Source organism: Castor canadensis, chromosome 13 (assembly GCF_047511655.1).
Source record: "Castor canadensis chromosome 13, mCasCan1.hap1v2, whole genome shotgun sequence".
Taxonomy (NCBI): Eukaryota; Metazoa; Chordata; class Mammalia; order Rodentia; family Castoridae; genus Castor; species Castor canadensis.
This window is the reverse complement of record NC_133398.1, coordinates 48,239,212-48,260,395: the sequence shown is the minus strand read 5'-3', so window position 1 is coordinate 48,260,395 and position 21,184 is coordinate 48,239,212. Positions and strand designations below refer to the sequence as shown.

Sequence of the window (21,184 nt, the reverse complement as noted above, 5' to 3'; positions counted from 1 at the left end):
AATTCTAATTAACTCCATGCAGATACACAGACACACACACACAAGAGCTTATGTTACCGGCTCAATCTTGTGCTTACTTAAAAAGCAATGGAGTTGTTCAAGCAAATATCATTTGGGATAAGAGCAAAGGAATTACATTCTTCAAAATAGTATTGTGACAAAGAGGGAAACCAGTTAGCAACTATGGTAGTAAAAAGGGCATCTGCTATTTCTTGCATTACCAGCTGGTGTCAATCTTTGCAAGGGTGCGTAGCAGGGGAAGGTCGGGGGACCAGCAAGCAGTCCATCAAGAAGCAGTATATTTTCTTGTGCTTTCTCTCTGTAAGAGATCATTTTTACTCAGATATTTCAAGAAAAAAAAAAAGGTCCTAAGCACTATAATTTGCTCAGTGCCCTTTTTGAAATTAACCAGTCTTAAAAACCACTATGGAGAGAGTTTTGTCCTAAAGCACGGGAAACACTAGGTTATTTAACAAACCTCACCAAGTTCACACGATACAAAATTCTTGTAAGAGATAAATTTTCTATGGACACATAGTTTTCGTCTCTTGCACCCAGAAGTTAAAGCTTTACCAGCCCAAATTTTCTAATGTGAAAAAGGTTATGGGGAAAAATCTATCACCAATACCCCACAAATAACTGCATCCAACTGCCTGGAAGAAAATAGTAGTGCTGGCTAATACTGCTATCAAGCAACTTATGACCCTTGTTATATCCATTCATCATACTGAATTTTCACAATAAGATTCTGTGTAAATATATCTGTACCACATTTTACAGACATAAATCTGGAGGTTCAGCGATGTTACCTAACCTGCTCAAAGGCACACGGCTAGCATAAATGGCAGATAAGTTTCAAAGCCAGAATTGAATTTTCCAAACTCAAGTCTTTCCAGTGTACACTTCTTTGCCTTTAGTCAAACGTGGGAATTAATTTGAGGCAGGGTCCTGTGCATCCAAAGATCACAACTTTCCAACCAGAATACTTATAATCTCCAAATACACCTGTACTTTGTTTCTTGTTCTTCATTATGTAATCAATTGAATGAATATCACAGTTCTTCTTAATCCATCCAAGAAGACTGTATTAAAGAAAACACCTGAAGGAAAAGGAATAGCAGCCTATAGGTGCACAAACCACTTAAGCCCTCAAAACAAATTCATCATTACAAAACAGATAGATGGAAAGATTTATAAAAGAATCATTTAAAATGGGCCCTAATTTACATACTCCTTTTCCAGAAACTCAGAAAGCAATTCTTATGGCTAAAGCCAAACATGCTTGCTACTGCCAAAACTGTCTCCCACACAGAACACTTCTCCCCTCAGCAGACTGCTTAAAATTCTTTCAAATGCATAGTATGGTTTTCCAGCAATAGGAAAGAAGGTGGAATCAATATCACATGGACTCTGACCTCTAAGATGCTCAAAACTGTAAACTGCCACTGTAAATTTAAGGGATGCAGGCAACTAATGAACATGGAACAAGGCTAATCACTAGTTCGTGCTTAACCAATAATGAACGTGAAAAACAGAAGTCTACAGTATATCAAGACAGAGGAGATGAAATTCAGGCTTTTCTTGACAGAGAAGATGCAGGCACATGCAGAAGAAAGCATTTATGGAGAAGTACAAAGGAGAGGGTCAGAGCAAAGACACACCAAATAATAAGTGGTCTGTGTAAAATGTAAGTGAGCTGACTCTCCACCCCAAGAGCAATGCCAAGCATCAGGAAAAGTTGCAGTGGTCAGACTGCAGGGTGCACCAAACAGTGAGGTGCAATGAGGAGGAAGGGCGAGAGAGAAAGAGAGGGAGAGAGGGGGAGACAGAGACACCCCGGAACTGCAACTCTGGTGGCCTGCAATAATCACTGAGGAAATGCTGATCTAGGAGCAAGGGCTGATGAAGCTTTAACTTTTGGGTGAAAGAAGCCTCAAGAATTATGTGTTCCAAGATTTATCTCTAACAAGAATTTTGTATCATGTGAACCTGGTAAGGTTTGTTGTATAATCTAATGTTTCCCATTCTACAGGACAAAAACAGGGACCTCTCCATAGTAGTTTTCAACATTCTGGCATGACTTCAAAAAGGACATTGAGCTAAAAAAAAAAGGGGGGGGGGAAGAGGGGAGAGAAGAGAAGAGGAGACGAGAGAAGGGGAGAGAAAGAAGGAAAGGGAGGGAGGGAAGAAAGGAAGGTCTATATAACCTCACACCAGTCTCTACATTTAGGATTCTCAACCCTAAATGACAAACCTCTCATCTGGATAAGCCCAGCCCACATCAACTCCAAGGATGCACCTGCTCCTACTACTCTTCTTTGAACCTCTGTCAAATACAGTCTGGACTCATAATGAGCATAACTGACTCAAATAACACAAGTGCCCTTTGCCCACAAACTGAACTTCTGAACCAAGAACACTTTTCTTCAGTGGACCATCACAGTAAGGTAGGAATAGAAATCCAAAGTAATCCCTGTCCCCAGGAGAATCTGTACTTCCTTGGCATGATACCTCCTTACCTTTGCCAGACTAATAAGAGGGCAAGGAACTTTTTGAACTTATAGGTGAATAGTCAGAGACTGACATAGTGCACCAACCCAGCAGCCTTACAACTATTCATTCATTACTGATATAACAAGTATAGACAATCTCTGCTTCCAAAAGTTTGCAAAGCCCCACATGACTGCCCAAAGAAGGCTTGTGATTTTGTGACGCCTCCTTTGTATAGTGGAAAAAAATATGTGAACCTGAATGCATTTGTTCCCAATTAAAACTGCTATTATGAGTGGGCAGAAAGGGTTAATAACTACCACAAGTGGACAGAAACTACTGTGATTATTCTTACACTGACATTTGGTGCTGAAATCCCAAGTTTATGCATGACTTCTAGATGCACATACGTATGTGAGTTCATCACATGTAATATGGTGATACCAAGTTATCAAATAAAATGACTGGGAGAAAGAGGCTGGGTCATTACCAAGGAAAGAGTAGATAGTATCACACTACCAAAAACATTTTAATAAAATAAAAATATCATTTCACCTTAAAGTAACCAGTACAAAGTGATATGGACAAGGCTTCCACCTGGGGGAAAGTGTTCACTTCTTTTTATCTCAAAAAGAAAAGGCAGACTTAAATTAGTGATATTTTTAGCAAAGAAAAAGGAAGTAAATTTCCAAAGGACATCTCTTGTCCCCATTCAACATAAAGACTTAGGCATAAGTAATGTGATTTTCTTTCTCTTTGTACAGGACATTTTGCTTAGCTTATATTTAATGAAGAAAGGCAGTTATGCAGTCAAGAGGATATTAGGAATGTATTTTTTCCTTTCCTCTAAATTTAAAATAGTCACATAAAAACACTGATTTTTATACGTACAAGAAATCCCCAAACAGACCAATTGTGTTTGGGCACAGTGAGGCCATAAATGCTGAGTATAAAGGAAACCTATGTAAATACTGCAGACACAGCATGAAGAACCTCAAGAAGCAGTAAAGGGGGAAAAAATCCCTTTGGGTCACAACCGACAGAGGAAGCTGAGCAGTACACATGGTTGTAAAGGCTGTGGTTCGGATGGGATCCACGGCTACAAATTTAGTAACTGAGGTACCCTGATGGAAACAGATACCCATTTAGTTTTTGCTAAGGGACAGCTTATGTTAAAGTAAACCACTAAGATCACAGAGCAATTTGCCCTCTAATTAACAGATGGCTTCTAAAGAGAAATACAAAATGGTGCAGCTCCTACCATTGCCACATTCATCTTACACATAAGCATTTATGTCCAAACCAGCTTGCTTCATAATTGGAAAGACTAGCTACTGTAATCCTCCAAATCTAAAATTCACATAGACACTTTCATGAAGAAACAAATGCTCAGAAGACTTTGCCTAGACAATGACTATTAAGACAGAGAAGTAATGTGGCACTGTCTACATCAGCATGATGAGAAATCACCATCACACTGAACTACAGAAGCACAGAGACTTGCCTTTTAGTCCTATATCAACAATGAAATATTTAAATCTCCTACCTAACCATTGTTACTAATGCAGAACACATCTTTCCTATGAAATAAGAAGAATCTAAAAACAAAACTCACTGTTTTAACTCATCTCAAGTACATTATAAACCTACAACAGGTAGAGAGTGAAAAGGGTCTTTCTAACCAATACCTCAATTTTAACTTGTCTTAATATGTGAAATATGACTTTCATCTGTTGATACTGAAGTTTTTGATTTATTTGTTTTTACAGCACCAGCTTAAATGATATTAAGGACCATTTGAAATGGGATGTAACTTCTATATTCAGAGTTTTATAGCTATTTGGACCATGTTACATGGCAACTCTGCAAACACATTTCAAGATTAGGGCAAAGACCGCTGGATCAGAAGAATCCATCTTGTTACCACTAAGTGTATAACCTGAAGACAAAAAGAGTTAGGAGTTTATAGCTTCCTGCTAAATACCACCTTTCAAACTTGAAACCCAAATTGGTGAAAAGATATCTCATTTGTGGGAAAAGGCTAGGTTATAGGAACTTCTAATGTTTGTACCTGTGATTCCACCACCTGCCCTACCCTTGTCAAGTAAGTTTCACCAATAAATTCAGATCTGTGAATTAGAGTCAACCTTATTAAAGAGCTTCCTACACTGGAGAATGCTATATAAAACGTTAGGCATTCAATTACAAGTACACCACTCAAAGAAATGAAGTTTTCACTAAATACTGATCTTTCAGGTCATTCCTAATTCAATAGCCTTTCGTGTCAAGGAGTTTTCCTATTTTGTTGCTGACAATTTCTTCTTTGCTATTTATAAAGGAGCAAGGAAGCAAACAGATATGTTCTTGAAACCTGATCTCCTTTATGTGGGGGAAAATTTGAAGTACCTTATGCATGCTGCCTGTCAAGCCCTATTCCCAAATATAATGCAAACTGTGACTTATTCTAGGTTGCTCTAACTGACACTAACATTATTACAATATTCCCTTTATATTAAAATTACTAAATTTATCTTCCCCAAGCAAGATGATTTTCTAGCAAAAAAATATATATACATTGAAATGGCTCTTAAGGCAAAAGTCCCCTGTACTATTTTGGAATTCTTTACCCTACACGCCCCACCCTCAAAAACAAAATGTTACATCCAATATGAACACTCAAGAAAATGGAACTTCTACCATCTGTGACTTATGCATATGAAAAGATGTGAAATAAGATGCATAGTGCCTCTCAAGGGGTATTTTGGTTATTATTATATATAATTATAATTATATATTATTATAATTATTTTTATTTTGAGACAACGTTTCACCAGGTAGCCAGGCAGTCCTCAAACTTGTGATCTTCCTGCCTTGGTCTCCTAAGTGCTGGGATTATAGACACATGCCACCACACCCAGCAACAGCACATTTTTTAAGAAAGGAAAAAGAACAAATTTTTTAAGTCTCCAGAATATGAAAATTTAAACATATTAGATTCAATTAACTACTCCATGATATTTAATGATGTGAAACTGTTTCAAATTTGAACTCTTAGCACCAGTAAATCACTTCCAGTATTGATTGTTACCCCATTATTCCTCCACCCCATTATTCCTCAGGCTGTTCTTGCTCACACTCAAGAAGGAAAGGAGTGACCAGGAAACACAGGCAAATGGTGGAGAAGTTACACAAGGTTAACTGAAAAGGAACACCAGTATACTTATTGCACCAACTCTTCTCTTTATGCATAATTATATCAAACATTTTGTTTTCTTCAACACCAACAATGTGAAGAGCAAATACAAGTCAATTGTTTGAAAGACAACAAGAGAATTTATTTATAAAATACACATGAATGGTCAGGCACAGTGGTATATGTCTGTAATCCTAGTTATGGGAGGCATAGGAAGTAGGATCACAGTTTAAGGCTGGCCTAGGCAAAAGCAGAAGATGCCATCTGAAAAATAAGCTAAAGCAAAAGGGGTAGTGGTATGGCTCAAGTGGTAGACCATCTGCCTAGCAAGGACAAAGACCCAAGTTCAATCTCCAATACTGCCAAAAAAAATAAGTAAGAAAGATACACACACACTTCTTGAAACAGCAACAAAATCCTTCACCAACAACTATGACAAGTATAAATAACTTCTAAATAACTACAAAAGTTACTCTCTTACAGGCCAAGGTGAGAACAAAAAAATTAGTAAGATTCCTTTTGGGTGTGTTGAAATTAAACTCTGACAGAAAGAGATAGAAATATGAATTACTCAACAGTTATTTCATTACAGTCTAAATTACACATAACACAAATTTGACTGTCACTAACTGGCAAAAAGGATTTACTAAAAGAGACACAGGTTTTCAGAAGGAAGAGAGCCTACAAATCAGGGTCCAGAGAGTCAAGAAGCAGGAAGAAAACTACCACCTCAACACACAGAGGTTATGTCACCATCTTACCACCCTTCCATCACTTCATTAATGACCAAGGGCCTGGGAGAAAATGCCATCCTGACTTTATCTGAGTCCTTTACTGGATCCTTGCTTATATAACAGCAGAGACAAGAAAGAATTATCCATTGGCTTCTAGAATTATCCTTCCACCACTTATATTGCAGGAAAGATAATTCACATATGGAGAAGAAAGAATAAGACAATTAGATAATTTTCTTTTGAATCCATGAAGATCTTTAGAAACTTTTCCATATAACCTGAAAACAATTCTCATTTCTATTCAAATAAAGAATTATATCAAATATTAACCATCAAATGAAGTAACCAACAAATCATTAGTGAATCAAACTATACTGCTTCTATGTCCCAGCTCAAAAACCAACCATTTATATTCTATTCAACTCCATTTATATTCTATACAACTCTTCCAAAACATGACCACTTCTCTCATCTCACCCCAACCATCAGGTGGTACCACAAGAAGTCACATTACCAGAGCATTTCATAACTCAGGCTCTCTCCAACAGATATTCACCCCTTGAAATCAGGAATACAATACAATACTGGATCACGTTCTCCACCACATCCACGTCTTAGACACAGGCTATCCAACAATGGGTTAATCTTGAGTCATCTTCATCACTACTGCGAGACAAAACCTTACAATTTCAGAGGAGGAGACCTTCCTCATCCCAGTGAGAGGCCTCTGGCAGCTCCCCACAAACACAGGTACAAAGTAGGCAGTGGAGAGGAGGAAAGTCTGTATGAGTTTTGAATTAAGACCTTAAGCACAGGGATAAGGGTGTAAGTCAGTGGTAAAGCATGTGCTTAACATGTGCAAAGTCCTGGGTTCAATCCCTAGCATCAAAAAACTAAAAAAAAGTTTTTAAAGACCTCAACCATGAGGAGTATTACCCTTTTTTAAGTATTTTAAATTCATACAACCCAGAGGCAGCTTTCTGTTAAGCCCCAACACATGCAACTGCTTTTCAGTTATCAACAGCCAACATTTTAAAATAAATACGGTCACTAAGAGTGGAGTGATACTGCTGCAGCCAACAGACATTTGGCTGATGCCGAGAGAAGGCAAGAGGCCAAGGTATGAGACCCAAAATTTAAAAGACTGCTCTACTTGGTAACAGAATCTGGAATTATGCAAGGGCTATAACGGGCCACAGACTACTTGTCTCTAACTAACATGTATATATACACACACACTATATACTATATGGATATACACTATACATATATTGTATTTAGAGACTGTATGTACACACACACACACACACACACACACACACATATCAGCATCTTCCTCCCAAAGTTGCTTTAGGAAGATATTTAGTTCTTCTTGAACTAGAATAATTATTCCTGGGCTCTTAAAAAAAAAAGAAAAAGAAATGTCTCTACCCTGGGGATTTGATTTGGTTGGTTGGTTGCTGTTTTGGTGGTAGTTTGTTTTTGAGGGTTGCGTGGAAGGAATACTAGAGAAGGGACGGAAACCTGAAGAAAAAATTAAATTACCAAAGGGAATTCCTACTTGTCCCTCTTTTGCTCCTTCTACTGAGGGATGGCATTCTACCAATCAGGTTCTCAGTAGAGGAAAGGATCAAATGAAGTAAAGAGAAGGATGGTTGGCGACACTGCTATGATATCTTGTGTCCCAAGAAACCACACAGACGTTCACTTCTGGATGTTCTAACCCAGGGAAAAGGAGAGAAAGTGTGAATGCAGAAGTCGACTTCTGAGGAGCAAAACTCTTTGGATTCTTTCTTCTGAATCTACTGTGCATGTCACTGCCTCTTCTTCCACATTAAATGTGAAGTGAGAAAGATTTAAGGCAACTTCTGAATGAATAAAACAAGCTTGAACCAGGTTGGAAAACTATAAGGGGATTAATATGGAAACCCTGCAAGTAGCCAGCAATCTGATAAAATATCTCACAAACTCAGTATTTTAATTGAGTATTTGTTTCATTTGTGGGGAAAGGGAAAGAACTAAGTTTAAAGACAAAAAAACTATTTTCAGGAGAAAGGGTTGGTCCCTGAAGTCATATGGAGATGAAGAGAAAATACACAGAAGATTCAGGGAATGAGGGGGAGAGGGAGGGGAAAAGAGGGGGAAGGGAGAAAGAGAGAAGAGGAGGGGGAGGAGAAGAGGAAAGGTGAGAGGAGGGGCAGGGAGGGAGGGAAGGAGAGAGGGAGGGAGGGAGAGAAGAAGGAAGGAAGGGAGGGAGGGGAGGAAGGAAGGGAGGGACGGATGGGCTAGAGGTAGAGAGATGGGGTGTTACTATTTAGCACTACAAAACTTTTGAGTTCATGAAAAGGTTCTGAATAATGGTGATGCTTGCCTAACACTATAAATGTGGTCAGAACCACTGAACTGCATGCTTAAAATAACTAAAATCGTAAGTTTTATATTATGTATATTTTATCATAATAAAAAAATTAGTATTTGTTACATGCAGCAGTAGTGTAAACTTTAATTCTGGTGGTCATCTAATATATTATTTAATGCAGTCCCAGGAGTAATTAATTAGCATAAAACAAGTAAGTGCTAAAATCTAAGTGACCTGTAAGAGCCTATCTAGACCATCCACATTTAAATCAATAACTAATTCTCTGCTAATTTGCATAATGAATACCAAAACGAGTTTTTGTTCTGTAAGCTATTTACTTATTAATTAGTATAATGAGTGTTAGAAACAGGGTCTTATTGGTAAAACTAAAGGTTTCCAAGATGCCTACCCTTGTATAAACAGGGCACAAGATTCCAAAGTAGCTTAATTCAAGACAGCCCCCTCAATATGGACAGAATCTCTGAATATTAAACATAACTGGATTTCAGCCTTTACTTAAAGGGATTTCTTTGTGCATGACACAAATATGGTACAGGATCCCACCTCTAGGATATTGTTGGCCTCAACTGAACATTTCACAAAGTCAAAGCACCTAAAAAAGAACCGAGATCTGGGCCTTTATTAAGCTTACAAAACACTGTAGGGATAACTTTGGGCCCACCTGTTAGGTCTGTATATATGGCAGAACCTGTCCTGAGACCAGCTTGCATTATAACCTAGACAGTAGCTAAGCCTTGATCCTTTTCCTCTGGTGACTACTATTATCCACTTGAGAGTTGTACACAGCAAATTAACTTGAGGTCCATTGCAACATCTCATCCCTCAACAGAAGAGTGGAGGGACCCTTTTAAAGACAGTATCCTGCTCTGGAAGCCAAGAAAGAATATTAAACTCCCTTATTTGGTGGTTTACCATAAACATGCAGAGAACTAAAACTCAAATACAACATGGAAGCTAAACCCAGAAGATTCCACATCTGCTGTTAAGTAGGTCCAATGTTAAATGCTCTAGAATCTGGAATTAGGAGACATAATATATTGAACGAAATCTATTTTACAAGGCTCCTGATTTTCACTACTTAAAAAAAAAAAAAGGGCTGGAGGTGTGGCTCAAGTTGTAGAGCACCTACCTAGCAAGCATGAGGCCAAGAGTTCAAATGCCAATACCAACAAAAGAAAAAAATAGTAATAGAAAACTCAGTAAATCAGTATTGTCAAATCTGTATTTCAATCTTACTATAACATGAAGCGATCTCTGAAATAAAGGCCTAGAAATACTAACAATATAATGGTTTAAAAGCAAACCAAATTTACTATCTTGAAATTTTAAGATGTTATATCCCAAATCATTCTGTTTCAGATGGTCACTGCTGTGTGCACCATACATGGTAAACCATCTAGGACTGTGTTTAAGCAGAGTCAAGTTATTACTGAGGTCCATTAAAAAAAAAAATCACTGAATATCAGAGATAAGACTTGGGACGCCATTTGGAGAGTACCTCTATTTTTTTACAGATGAAGAGCTTTCAATTGATTTAACACAACTTAATCAGCCTATTTAGATAGATACCTTTTAAAATGGACTAAGAGCAAACTACAATTCATCCTGGAGGTATGAATAAAGCACCCACAGACCAACGTAGGGTTAGGAAGGATTCAGAAGACAGTATCTTGGAGGCCACTCTGTTAATGACCAGTGATTCCTTAAGATTAGATTTAAAGCCTTAAAACGTGAGGAAATAACTTTGTTCCCTCAGGTTCCAGTAACCCTGAAATTACCCAAGGATTCTGGTTTACCTGTTTACATACATCTATGTCTCCTTTATACCTTTTCCTAAAAGGAAGATTTGACCTTCTCATGAAGAAGTCCAAGGTCAAACAGCTTATAAAGGATCAAGGACATCACCACATATTCTACAAGGTAACAAATAATCAAGACCACCATCCTATACCAAGATATGCAAATTTTAGTAGAGCCAGAGGCAGGGGGTAGATACAGGATTTGTAAACCACATACACTCTCCCTTCAAAATGAGAGCATTATGTAGAAAACAAGAGTTCCAACAAAAAGTACAATGACAAGAAAAGAACTCATTAAGAGCTAAAAATAAATTCTAATTCACAATATGCATAAGGATTTAACAAAAAAGGACAACAAGATATAAAACTGCATCTGCTAAGTTAACCATGTCCTCATGGAAAATGTCCCCCACACAAACTGAGATCTGTAAAATCTGTGATGACTGAATGAAGCAATGTTTTCCATGAATATTTCAACAGAAAAGAAAACAAGAGATAGCAATTTTTTTCTAAGTTGTCTAACCTGCTAACACAGCAAGATTACTGGCCTTTTTCCCATTTAAGTACAAAGTTCTCTTTATTTCTCTACTTGAATATCTTAGTTGATGAAATCAGAGCATTTAATAATTATATTTGCAATTTACATTAAAGGGATATTCATCTTAAGGAAGATGTCAATGAAAATACAAACAAGCCACGGTTAGATTTTACCTAACCAATATCTCATGGCTAAATTTAACAACTTGCTGAACCTCCAGGTCAGTAGCAGTCCACTGGGGAAGCCTGGATGAGAGTACCTTCATATTTTAAGTCAAGCAAATTCATTCTGAATACCATGTGCACAATACCAAATAGAGCAGTAACTCCATGCACCAGTATTCTGGCTCACAGAAGCTTGTGTAATGTTATCAGTCATCTTTCCGGGCTCTCAAGTTATTGCCTTTGACTTCCTATTCCTACTTTGTCCCACCCTGAGAAAACCAATTATGGTGGTCAAATCACCTAGACAGTAAAGGACAAAAAATGAGTTTTACATTCTTCCCACATTGTGAGAAAATAAGAATTCTAGGACAAAAGATCTATTTGAAGATTTTTTTTTCCCAAAAACTGATTTACCCAAAGCAGAGAGACATTTGTCATGCAATTTCATAAACTTCTTACAAAGACAACAGGAAAACTGGGCATGGTGGTAAGGACCCATAATTCCAGCAACTTAGGGCAAGTGGGAGGCTAAGGTGGGAGGATTACAAGTTGGAGGTCAGCCTGGGCTACAAGAAGTCATCTCAAAAAAAAAAAAAAAAAAAAAAAAAAAAACCAGCAGCAGCTGGGTGTAAGTGGCTCAAGCCTCTAATCCTAGCTACTTGGGAGACAAATTGGTAAAATCGCAGTTCAAGGCCAGGCAAATAGTTCTTGAGATCCCATTTCCAAAATAACCAGAGCAAAGTGGACTGAAGATGTGGGTCAAGCAGCAGAGCCCTGAAGCCCTAAATTCAAACCCCAATCCCACCCAAAAAAAAATAAAAAGAGGTGGAGTGGGTAGAAAAGGGAAGGAAGGAGGGAGGGGAGAAAACACCCTGTGCATTCTGTATTTTGTGGATTAAAGTTCAGAGTCAAACAGCTCAGGAAAGGCCACAGGTTAAGTGACTAGGATTAGACTTGAGTCCAAGTGTAACAATAAATTTTTTATTCTAAAACTAGGGCTTATAAAGCCAACTCTGTAACAGCAGAAAAGATATCAGACGTTCTCTTTCAATATTAATCCTAAATAACCATCCTAGTGTACAGAGTGTTCTGATGAATCTTATTACCACTGCATCACACACCGTACCTATTTCACATGACAATAAAGAACATATCAACACAGTTTAAATTAAATACTGTCATCTTGTATTTTATTCTTTCCTTAAAAGAGGCATAAAGGAGTATGCTCCCATTTCCTGCATGAGGAAAGGAAATGTCTCCGTTTCTCTTCACCCGCCCCCTTTGTCTATATCTTTCTCCTGCTATACTAAAATAAATCTTTGCTAAAATTTTCAAAAGCAAAAAGAGGCATAAAGTACAAAGTAAAAATCAGTTCTGATTTGTACTATACAATGATCACTCCACACCAAGCTAAAAGTAAAGATGATCTGTAGTTTAAGAGCTCACTGAGCAATTAGGTTACAAGAGACAGTTTTAACTGTCTGTTTCTTCACAGTACCCGAAGACATACCAATGCTACTCTGCTGCTTAAAACCCCTCAAGAAAAGTATCTGATTACACAGCTAGGCATGGTGGTGTACACCTGTAATCCCAATGTTCAGGATGCTGAGGCAGGAGGATCCCAAGTTTCAGGCTAACTTGGGCTACAGTGAGACCCTGTGTCAAACAAACAAAATATTAGATTATAGATACATCTCTAATAAAGAGGCCCCCAGCCTCCAATGGTGTCAAAATATTGACATGGTAAAACTTTAAAGGGAAAAAAAAATTTAAGAAGTGAAACATGGTAATTAAGTCACTGTATAGACCTAACAAATCAAATGACACTCAGAAGTGAAATGGAAAATATTTGTTAGAGCTGACCTTTTAGTTGGAAAGGCAGGTTCTGAGAGTGTACAGCGTGATCAGAATTCAGTAACTACATGGGGTTCAGCTGAAAGTCAATTAACTCAAGCAGAGTTTGAAAGAAGTTGTCAAACTCTCAACCATAGCGTTAGCTTCAGTGATCAACTATTTTGTTCACAGATAGTGAAAAGAAATGTCCCAACTCTATTCAGAATTTAGACAGTTTAGAAAAACAAGAGCTAGTGCTAAAACACTGAAATAAATAAAGGTACTAAAAGAATAAAAACCATCAAAGGAAAACAATTCACTGTTGTACTACATTACAAAGTGGAGGGACGACTCAATTTAAAATATGAAGAAAAGTCCAGCATATGCCAACCTAAAATATTCGTATTTGGCATAAGTATTATTTTAAACTGAAGACAAGTGAGAATCGATAGATGCAAGAAGAATATTCTGTCTCCCTCCCTTTCCTCCCCATGTGATGGTGTTCCCATCCCAGCAGACAAGGACTCTTATCACCAGAGACAGTGTTCCTGAGATATGCCCACATAAGCCTTGCTAAAATAACTCTTCTTCCCTTTGTTTCCCTAGCCACTGCCCCACATTTATCATTCTTCAAAGTCCAAACCTCTCCTTTCTTAAATTATGTAAGTCCCCAAATCTACTACTTCACATTTCACTTCCATTCTGTGCACTCTGTAGCATGTAAAAATATTATTAAAAATTGTACCTTTTCTTCAATTAACTGGTCTTTTAATTTGCAAGTCCCTGGATACTAAACCTAACAGAGTAAAGGAAGTTTTTCCTTTGTCACTGGTAAATAATAGTATTTTATTTCTTCAACTTTAAAAAATTCCTAGTTTCATTATCCCGTAATCTATTGAAATTAATCAACATTATCACTGCAAATTTTTCTATTAAAAAAAAAAAACCCACTCAAGTGACTTTAAATGAATGTAGAAGAATAAATTCAAGTCTTCTTAAAGTTTTACAAAAAGCTTCCATAATGGTAACATCAAATTTTTAAATCAGTGATTAACCATGACCTTTTAAAAAAGAAAAAGGGACCATGAAAAATTAGAGGTATCTAAGGATATTCTGAGAAACACACAAAGTTTCCCTGGTACCTTTCATCTACTAGATATGTTTCAAGCTTGCATCAGGGGTTCTACAAACTTGATACAAATTTCTTTTCACACAAATTTAGCTACTAAAATCTAAAAATAAACTCAAATGTATACTGCAGTTAATACACTAGGGACCACCAAAGCATTTATCCCTGGGAAGCCAAGTTACATTTCCTACAGACCTGGGGACACACACAACCTTTCTGCCATTTTTCTGATTAAACAGTACACAGAAGCTGCAAAGTAAGGTGTTTATTAAGTTAACACCACCCACTTACCACTCGCCCATCCACCCTGCTGTTCTCAACTACTTGTCTTAAGCATTCTCCATTCCCTGATGCTGGCTGGTTTAAGATTATAACTGACATACAGAAGCATATTTTCAAATTAATATTCATCAAAACAGCCTGTGTTCACTATGATTGACTGGCCTCATCTCAGCAAATAAATGCTATTAAATTTGAAGGTATCCATTAGAATAATAAAAACACTATTTATCCATTTCAATCCTGAGAAGCTGAGATTGTACTGTTTGAGGAGGAGGAGAGAATCCTGTGCCATTAAAATAACATTTGAAAATCAGTGTTCCAATACAATAAACAAGGATGAAAACTAGCTTTAAAACAAGGATGAAAACTAGCTTTAAAGTTCTCAGGAAGCTAAGAACCCTCAAATAAAAAGATTTTACTACAGGAGCCTAAAGGAAAAGAAGAGGCTTTCATTAACATGCAAGGTACTACAACTGAAGAGGCAGTCAAAGTCTGCAGTCTTTTGGGCCCCCTGGAGTTTATATCTGTTTGCCTACTTTGGTTTCTTTCGTTTTTGTCTGATTTCTTACAGGTGACAGCACAAGACATACCTCAAATAATTCACAGAGCAAGACTGAGGTACCATGCCAAGATATAACAAGCAACACTCCTTATCTGAGGTCTCAAACTATAACTCTCTAGCCCTTCTTTTAGAAGACAGGAAAAATAACCATGATAGGACAATCTGTCTTGGAGGTTTGAAGAACTAATTACATAGACACACACTCTCCCAGGGACAGGTCAAGTAGGCAGTGAAGACACAGCCTGGTGACTTTTAAACTCAACATTCTAGTCCTGATCCCTAGGAGTTAACTCATCAGAGACCAATGCTGAGGAAGTGAGGGTACTTGGGCTGGACGGGGATTAAAACACTGCAGTTACAGGATCTCTCACCCTTCTCAAGGCCAGAACAAGCAAACACAGAAATCCCTGGTTCCATATCTCCCTAAAAGGTTCAGGAAAAAACACTGGTAACCTGAAGTTCACCGAAGAACATACTCACTGGAAGATGCTCACTTGGTAGCTCTGTGAGTTACATGTCTCACTATAAATTTGTTAGTTTGCCCTGTGCTTATCTTTTAAAGTAAGTTATTGCCTCTAAGAAGAGGCAAGAGGAAACACCTGGGTGAAGTATTCTAAAAACAGAATTCTGGTCACTGCTCTAGACTATACTTATTTGTGGCCTTGCACTGGTTATTTCACAGACCTGGGCCTCTTATTGCTTGTTTGTTGAAAGGAAGGTGAAAGGTTAGCTCAAGTCACCTCTAAGACTGCTGGTTCTAACACTCTTCTATTCATTCCTTGCATCAGAAAATCCACTTCATTCCTCTAGAATGCAACACTGGCAGGTGTCGTCAACTCAAAGTGTGTTTAAGAACTCAACGGGACAGACCACTGCTAGCTGAACTGTACGAGCAGTAGTGGCTTCTCGTGATGAATGCCTAGGGACAGGAAACTGACTGAAGCACAGAGCTAGTCAGGACCCCAAAGGGAGGCTGAAAAACAACATCATAAACAGAATGTAGGCTAGAGAGATTACTGTATCTGCTTCTTAACATGTTTCTTAATGTACTTCCCCAAACCTCATTCTTTCAAAATAGTGACACTCATTTACTAACACTGACACAGTCTAAAAATTAGATGCTCTAGGCAAGGATTTAGGAAAGAGGCGCTTACTTTCCTAACTAAACAGCTTTGTACTGAAATACAGATATTTTAATTCATCACTAAGTAAGATTTTTAAAAAGCTAAAAGTTTTTGTATATCCCAGACAATTACTGCTAGTGCACTTACAAAATCAGAATACAGCTGGGCATGGAAGTTCATATCTATAATCCCAGCTACTCAGAAGGTAGAGGCAGGAAGATCTCAAGTTCAAGGCCAGCCCAGGCAAAAGTTAGTAAGACCCTAACTCAAAACAAAATACAAACAAAGAAGCTGGAGGGGTGTGGCTCAAACGATAGAGGGCTGGCTTAGTAAGTGTGAGGTTTTATACTCAACCAACAGTACCTCAAAATAAAAGAAATTAAAATTAAAAATCCAAAAATCTGCCCCAATTGCTCTCTAGGTGTTGGATAATTAGAAAGAGACCACAGAATTCTCACTTGTCACTAAAATGTGTACTGAAAAACTACATAATATAGCTGATGCTAAGCTCAATAGGACAGGATCTGAATTTGCATACATTCTCTCAAGATCTTCTTAAGGTGGAAGCTAAGTGAGTCAGACCCTTCTGTAAACCATTTTAACCCACATGTTAGTGGGCCAAATCAAGACAGGTTATAGAAGGGTGGACAACATTCATATTTACCCACTCAACTTTTTAATTTATACTTTATCGTTACATTTATCTTATAAACATGCCCATTATCACTGATGTGATCAACTTGGGGAAGAATTTCAGATTATACTGTCTAAGAACCAATTTCAAAGTTTTTATAGCCAGGTGTGGTGGTGCACAGCTATAATCCCAGCAGTCGGGAGGTTGAGACAGGAGGCTGGCCAGTTAGAGGCCAGTCTGGACTACACAGTAAAACCTTGTCTCAAGACAAACAAGCAAAGTTTTTATACAACATGTTCAGTGGAAATCAAGTGTCAGAGAGATAGCCCCCAAATAGATTCTATAATCAAATAAGGCTGGGAAACAATAAAGCGGATTATCCAATAGTTTTTGTTTGAGCAGGATTGTCTACAGTTCTTAACAGGCTAGTGATCTACAGAGAAAATATTAAATAGAGAACTATGGAACCCAGCATATCTCAAACTTGTCTCTCAACAGAACATTTATTTAAAGGAATAATTATGACTATCTCACGAAGCTTAGAACACATCTTTTGAAAGCCAGGTATGGTGGTGCACAGCTGTAATCTCAGCACTCTCAGGAGGCTAAGGCAGGAGGACAGCCAGTGAGAGGCCAGCCTGTGCTATGAAGCAAGACCCTGTCTCAAAACCAAGGAAAAAAAGAGAACATCCTTCAACTTTGATGTCTACTGTGGAATTTCTGGGGTACCCTACTTGCTTCTGGATGTTAATGGAACACTCCATTGCCCTTCTTCTTCCAATGAGAAGACAACGAGGCAGGGCTGGGGAGTGATGTAAATGGACATGTACTGATGCAGTTTTTCAGTATGTATGTATCTTGGATGGTCCATGTGTTTCTACTGCCACTGTTCACAGTTCCCTGTTCACAGTGATGGCAAAGAAGCAAAAGGTGTAAAGATGCAAAACTCAAATTTATCCTATTAGGCCACATAACAGTTATTATGAAAGGTTTATGGAGGGCTGGTGGAGTGGCTCAAGCAGTAAAAGCACCTGTCTAGCAAGCATGAGGCCTTGAGTTCAAACCCTAGTTCTGCCAAAAAAAAAGTTTATGTTAGAAGAATAAGATAATTCATATCTGGTCAGGGATAAGAGTCAAAAATTTCAGATGTTTCTTATGAAAATTGCCTAATACAAAAAGTATATGATTTGTTCAATATTTTCGTTTATCACTCCCAGTATCATAACAAAGAAATGTCATTTTATGTACTGCTTAAGCATCTTTCTTTGTAATGGCAGAGGTAACCATTAAACAATCAAACAAGAGCCATAATTTGTGTCACAGCCTTCATGTTATTTATCACTTTACCATTTATGTCAAGGAGGGTACGAAATCCTCATTAAAGGATACTGTTTTGCTAAAAAAATAAACAAGGATAAATCCAGTATTAAGTTCAGACATAAGATGCCTTTGTTCTTCACTTTTCAAAATCTTTTTTTTTTTTTACAAATTTCACATACTCAGCTCAACCTCATTTTGGAAAAGAAACCAGAAAATGTCATTGATCTGATTATCAGTGTAAAACAACAGAGGAACCTTCCTAACAATATGGTGAACACTGAAGCGGCATAATTAAAGCATAATTATTTAGTGTGGACTAGAGACAGTTAAATTCTTACTTGATTTCAATGAATACATTCCCTATGAAGAACTTCAATCTGCAACTTGAAGAAACAAGCCACTGAGGCCATGCCCAGGTGCAGGCTCCATGAACTCACTTGGATGGTTTGGAGAAAATGACCCTAAAGGTCTTCATTACAAAACGGCTAAAAGTATCATCTCAGGAAAGCCCAAACTGACCTCACAAATAACCCAGTGTGACCCTTCTCTGCCCTTAACCTCATTTTTCTAAGGGAAATCTGGAACTAAGCTAACTTGTCACAAACTAATTAAAGAATTTGGACTTCTGGACTCGTCCTTCACTCTGACCTTAAGAATACTTTACTCATTTCAAACATTTAGTTTGTTACATTTGATTATAAGCCATGTAAATCAATTGGATATGCCCCATCACGTAAATTCAATAATAACATGAAACACCCATGGAGTCTTACACTCATATCAAAAGAAATGTTTATGAATTGACAATGTGAGTATTGCCAATTACCTTATCGCATATATTATAAACATGAGGACCATACTGATTTAAAGAACATTTTAACAAGTGTTTTTATTTCTCTCTTCCAAACACAACATTCTACTCATTGCTCATTGTTGAAATGCACAATAATATAAGCAAAGAAGAAACAAACATAAAGGTTAACATGACAGCTGTGCACATACACACACTTTTAAAAATTTTCCACAGACATCTTTCTTAGAATACATTGAAGTCCAGTTAAACTATATACTGTCCCCTGGAAAAATGGTAAAGGAGGGTGGATATGGTGCAAATACAATGCTTGCATGTATGCAAATGGAAAAATGGTATCTGCTGAAACTATTCCAGAAATGGGGGGTGGGGGTTTGAAGGAGAATAGTGGAGGGGGTGAATCCAAGTATGGTATATTTGATATATTGTAAGAACTTTTGTAACTGCTACAAGGTACCCCCACCCAGCACAACGATAAATATATACATATATATGTGTGTGTGTGTACACACATACTGCCCCTAAAATATTTTGTTTTAAAAGAAAAACTTAAATATCTTAAAGCTAAGTTTCATATTGCTTATATAACTAATAAAAGAAAATCGAGATGTAAAAGTATACCACTGAATGATTTACAAATAGTAAACACAATTTTCTAATATCCAAAACCATGATCCTTTAAATGTGACTTGTCTACAAAAAACTGCATACCTGTTATTTTGTCTCTTACAAGCTTACAGGACTCTATCTCACCAATGCTCCCAAAAAGACTCTTTAGCTCCTCCTGTGTCATATTCTGAGGAAGGTAGTTGACTATTAGGTTGGTCTTGCTGTCCTCTGTGTTCCCAGAGTCAACTGGTGATGAGCAGTTGTTATTTATGGTGGTTGGACCATTGGCTGTGTTATTGCAAGTTGGCCCATTAGACAGTTGTGTTTCCATGGCAGCAATTACCTGCTAAAAACAGAGAAAATAAGAAATGTCAGAATTCATATTTCACAACCTATTAGAGATTCCATCCAAGAGTTTAAACACTTGTCACAAAACACAAGTCATTCTGCTGAAATTACAATAAAGCTTCAACAAAAAGTGCAACACCTACGCTGATTTTACTTCAAATTAAGCTATTCAACTTAAGACTACAATTATACTTTCACATACATGCACATGAGCACAATTTAAATCTCAAACGTTTTCTAGAATCACATTTAGATCTACTAACCCTCACTCACCTGAAGTGTCCACAGAGCAGGAAATTTAGTCTCAAAGGGCACAGAATTGAGCCCTCATTAAAAATCATACTAGAAAATAAAAGTACGTAACATGCTACCAAAACAAACTGAAAAATGACCTACTGACTCTGAAGATGATTTTCAGTTAGCCTAAGAGGTTCACTATTTTAAAACTGACAGACATCCATTAACTTAAAATCAAGGAGCAAGAGTACTTTAAAAAATATAAATTTGTCAACATGTACTGTTTTGGTTACAGATTGAAAATGTTTTTCATTAACAATATCTTATACCTTGACCATTGGAAAGAAATAAAAAAAAATAGATATTATATGTTAGGGAGTGAAAAGGGTTTGTAAGATAACTTGGGAATGAAGCTATTGGTAATTTTTCTACCACACAGACTCTAAATAGCCTTTCTTGTCAGTCTCGGCAGCTAAGGTTCACCAACAAGGGAATTAATCTACAATCCCCAAACAATTCCATTGATTTTAAGAAGGAAGAAGAAAAAAAAAATCTCCAGTCCACCAAAACAACACTGTAAACAGAGAAACTTTGCAAATAGACTAGTCCAAGGAACTTTCATATGAGCATGTAAGCCTGCTGAAAATGTAAGTAATAAGGTGTCCATAAACTCCAAATAGAGGATAAACGTAAACAGCAGAGTTGGGGAAAATGGCCTCATACTGTTCAAGCTACTTTAAAAGTCACTTCTTAAAGCAAGCTTGCATTTAGTTTCCTAAAAAAAAAAAAAAAATCCAATGCATTTTGAACAACAGAGTCACAAACCACAGCCCCAAACTTGCCAAGAGCATTTTCCAATAGCTATCTGACTTTGGAGAGCCAACACTGTTGAAGAATCCAAAAATCAAAAGCATCATTGGAAAGATTATCCTTGATATTTCATCCAATACACCTCTCAGCTACCCCAAAGAACTGCTCAAAACTGACAACTCTGAAT

General features: G+C 37.3%; 1 protein-coding gene across 21 annotated transcripts in view; it reads right to left on the bottom strand.

Moving 5' to 3' along the window:
- Elavl2 (ELAV like RNA binding protein 2) overlaps nt 1-21,184 on the bottom strand; it is a 153,189-nt gene that overhangs the window by 47,867 nt on the left and 84,138 nt on the right. For 17 of the 21 annotated variants that reach the window (XM_074051705.1, XM_074051698.1, XM_074051693.1 and 14 more), the window contains one exon: nt 19,705-19,948. In XM_074051705.1, the coding sequence (XP_073907806.1) occupies nt 19,705-19,948 (244 nt within the window). The remainder of the gene's footprint in view (nt 1-19,704; nt 19,949-21,184) is intronic. The other 4 variants (XM_074051701.1, XM_074051704.1, XM_074051709.1 and 1 more) reach the window with 1 other exon arrangement.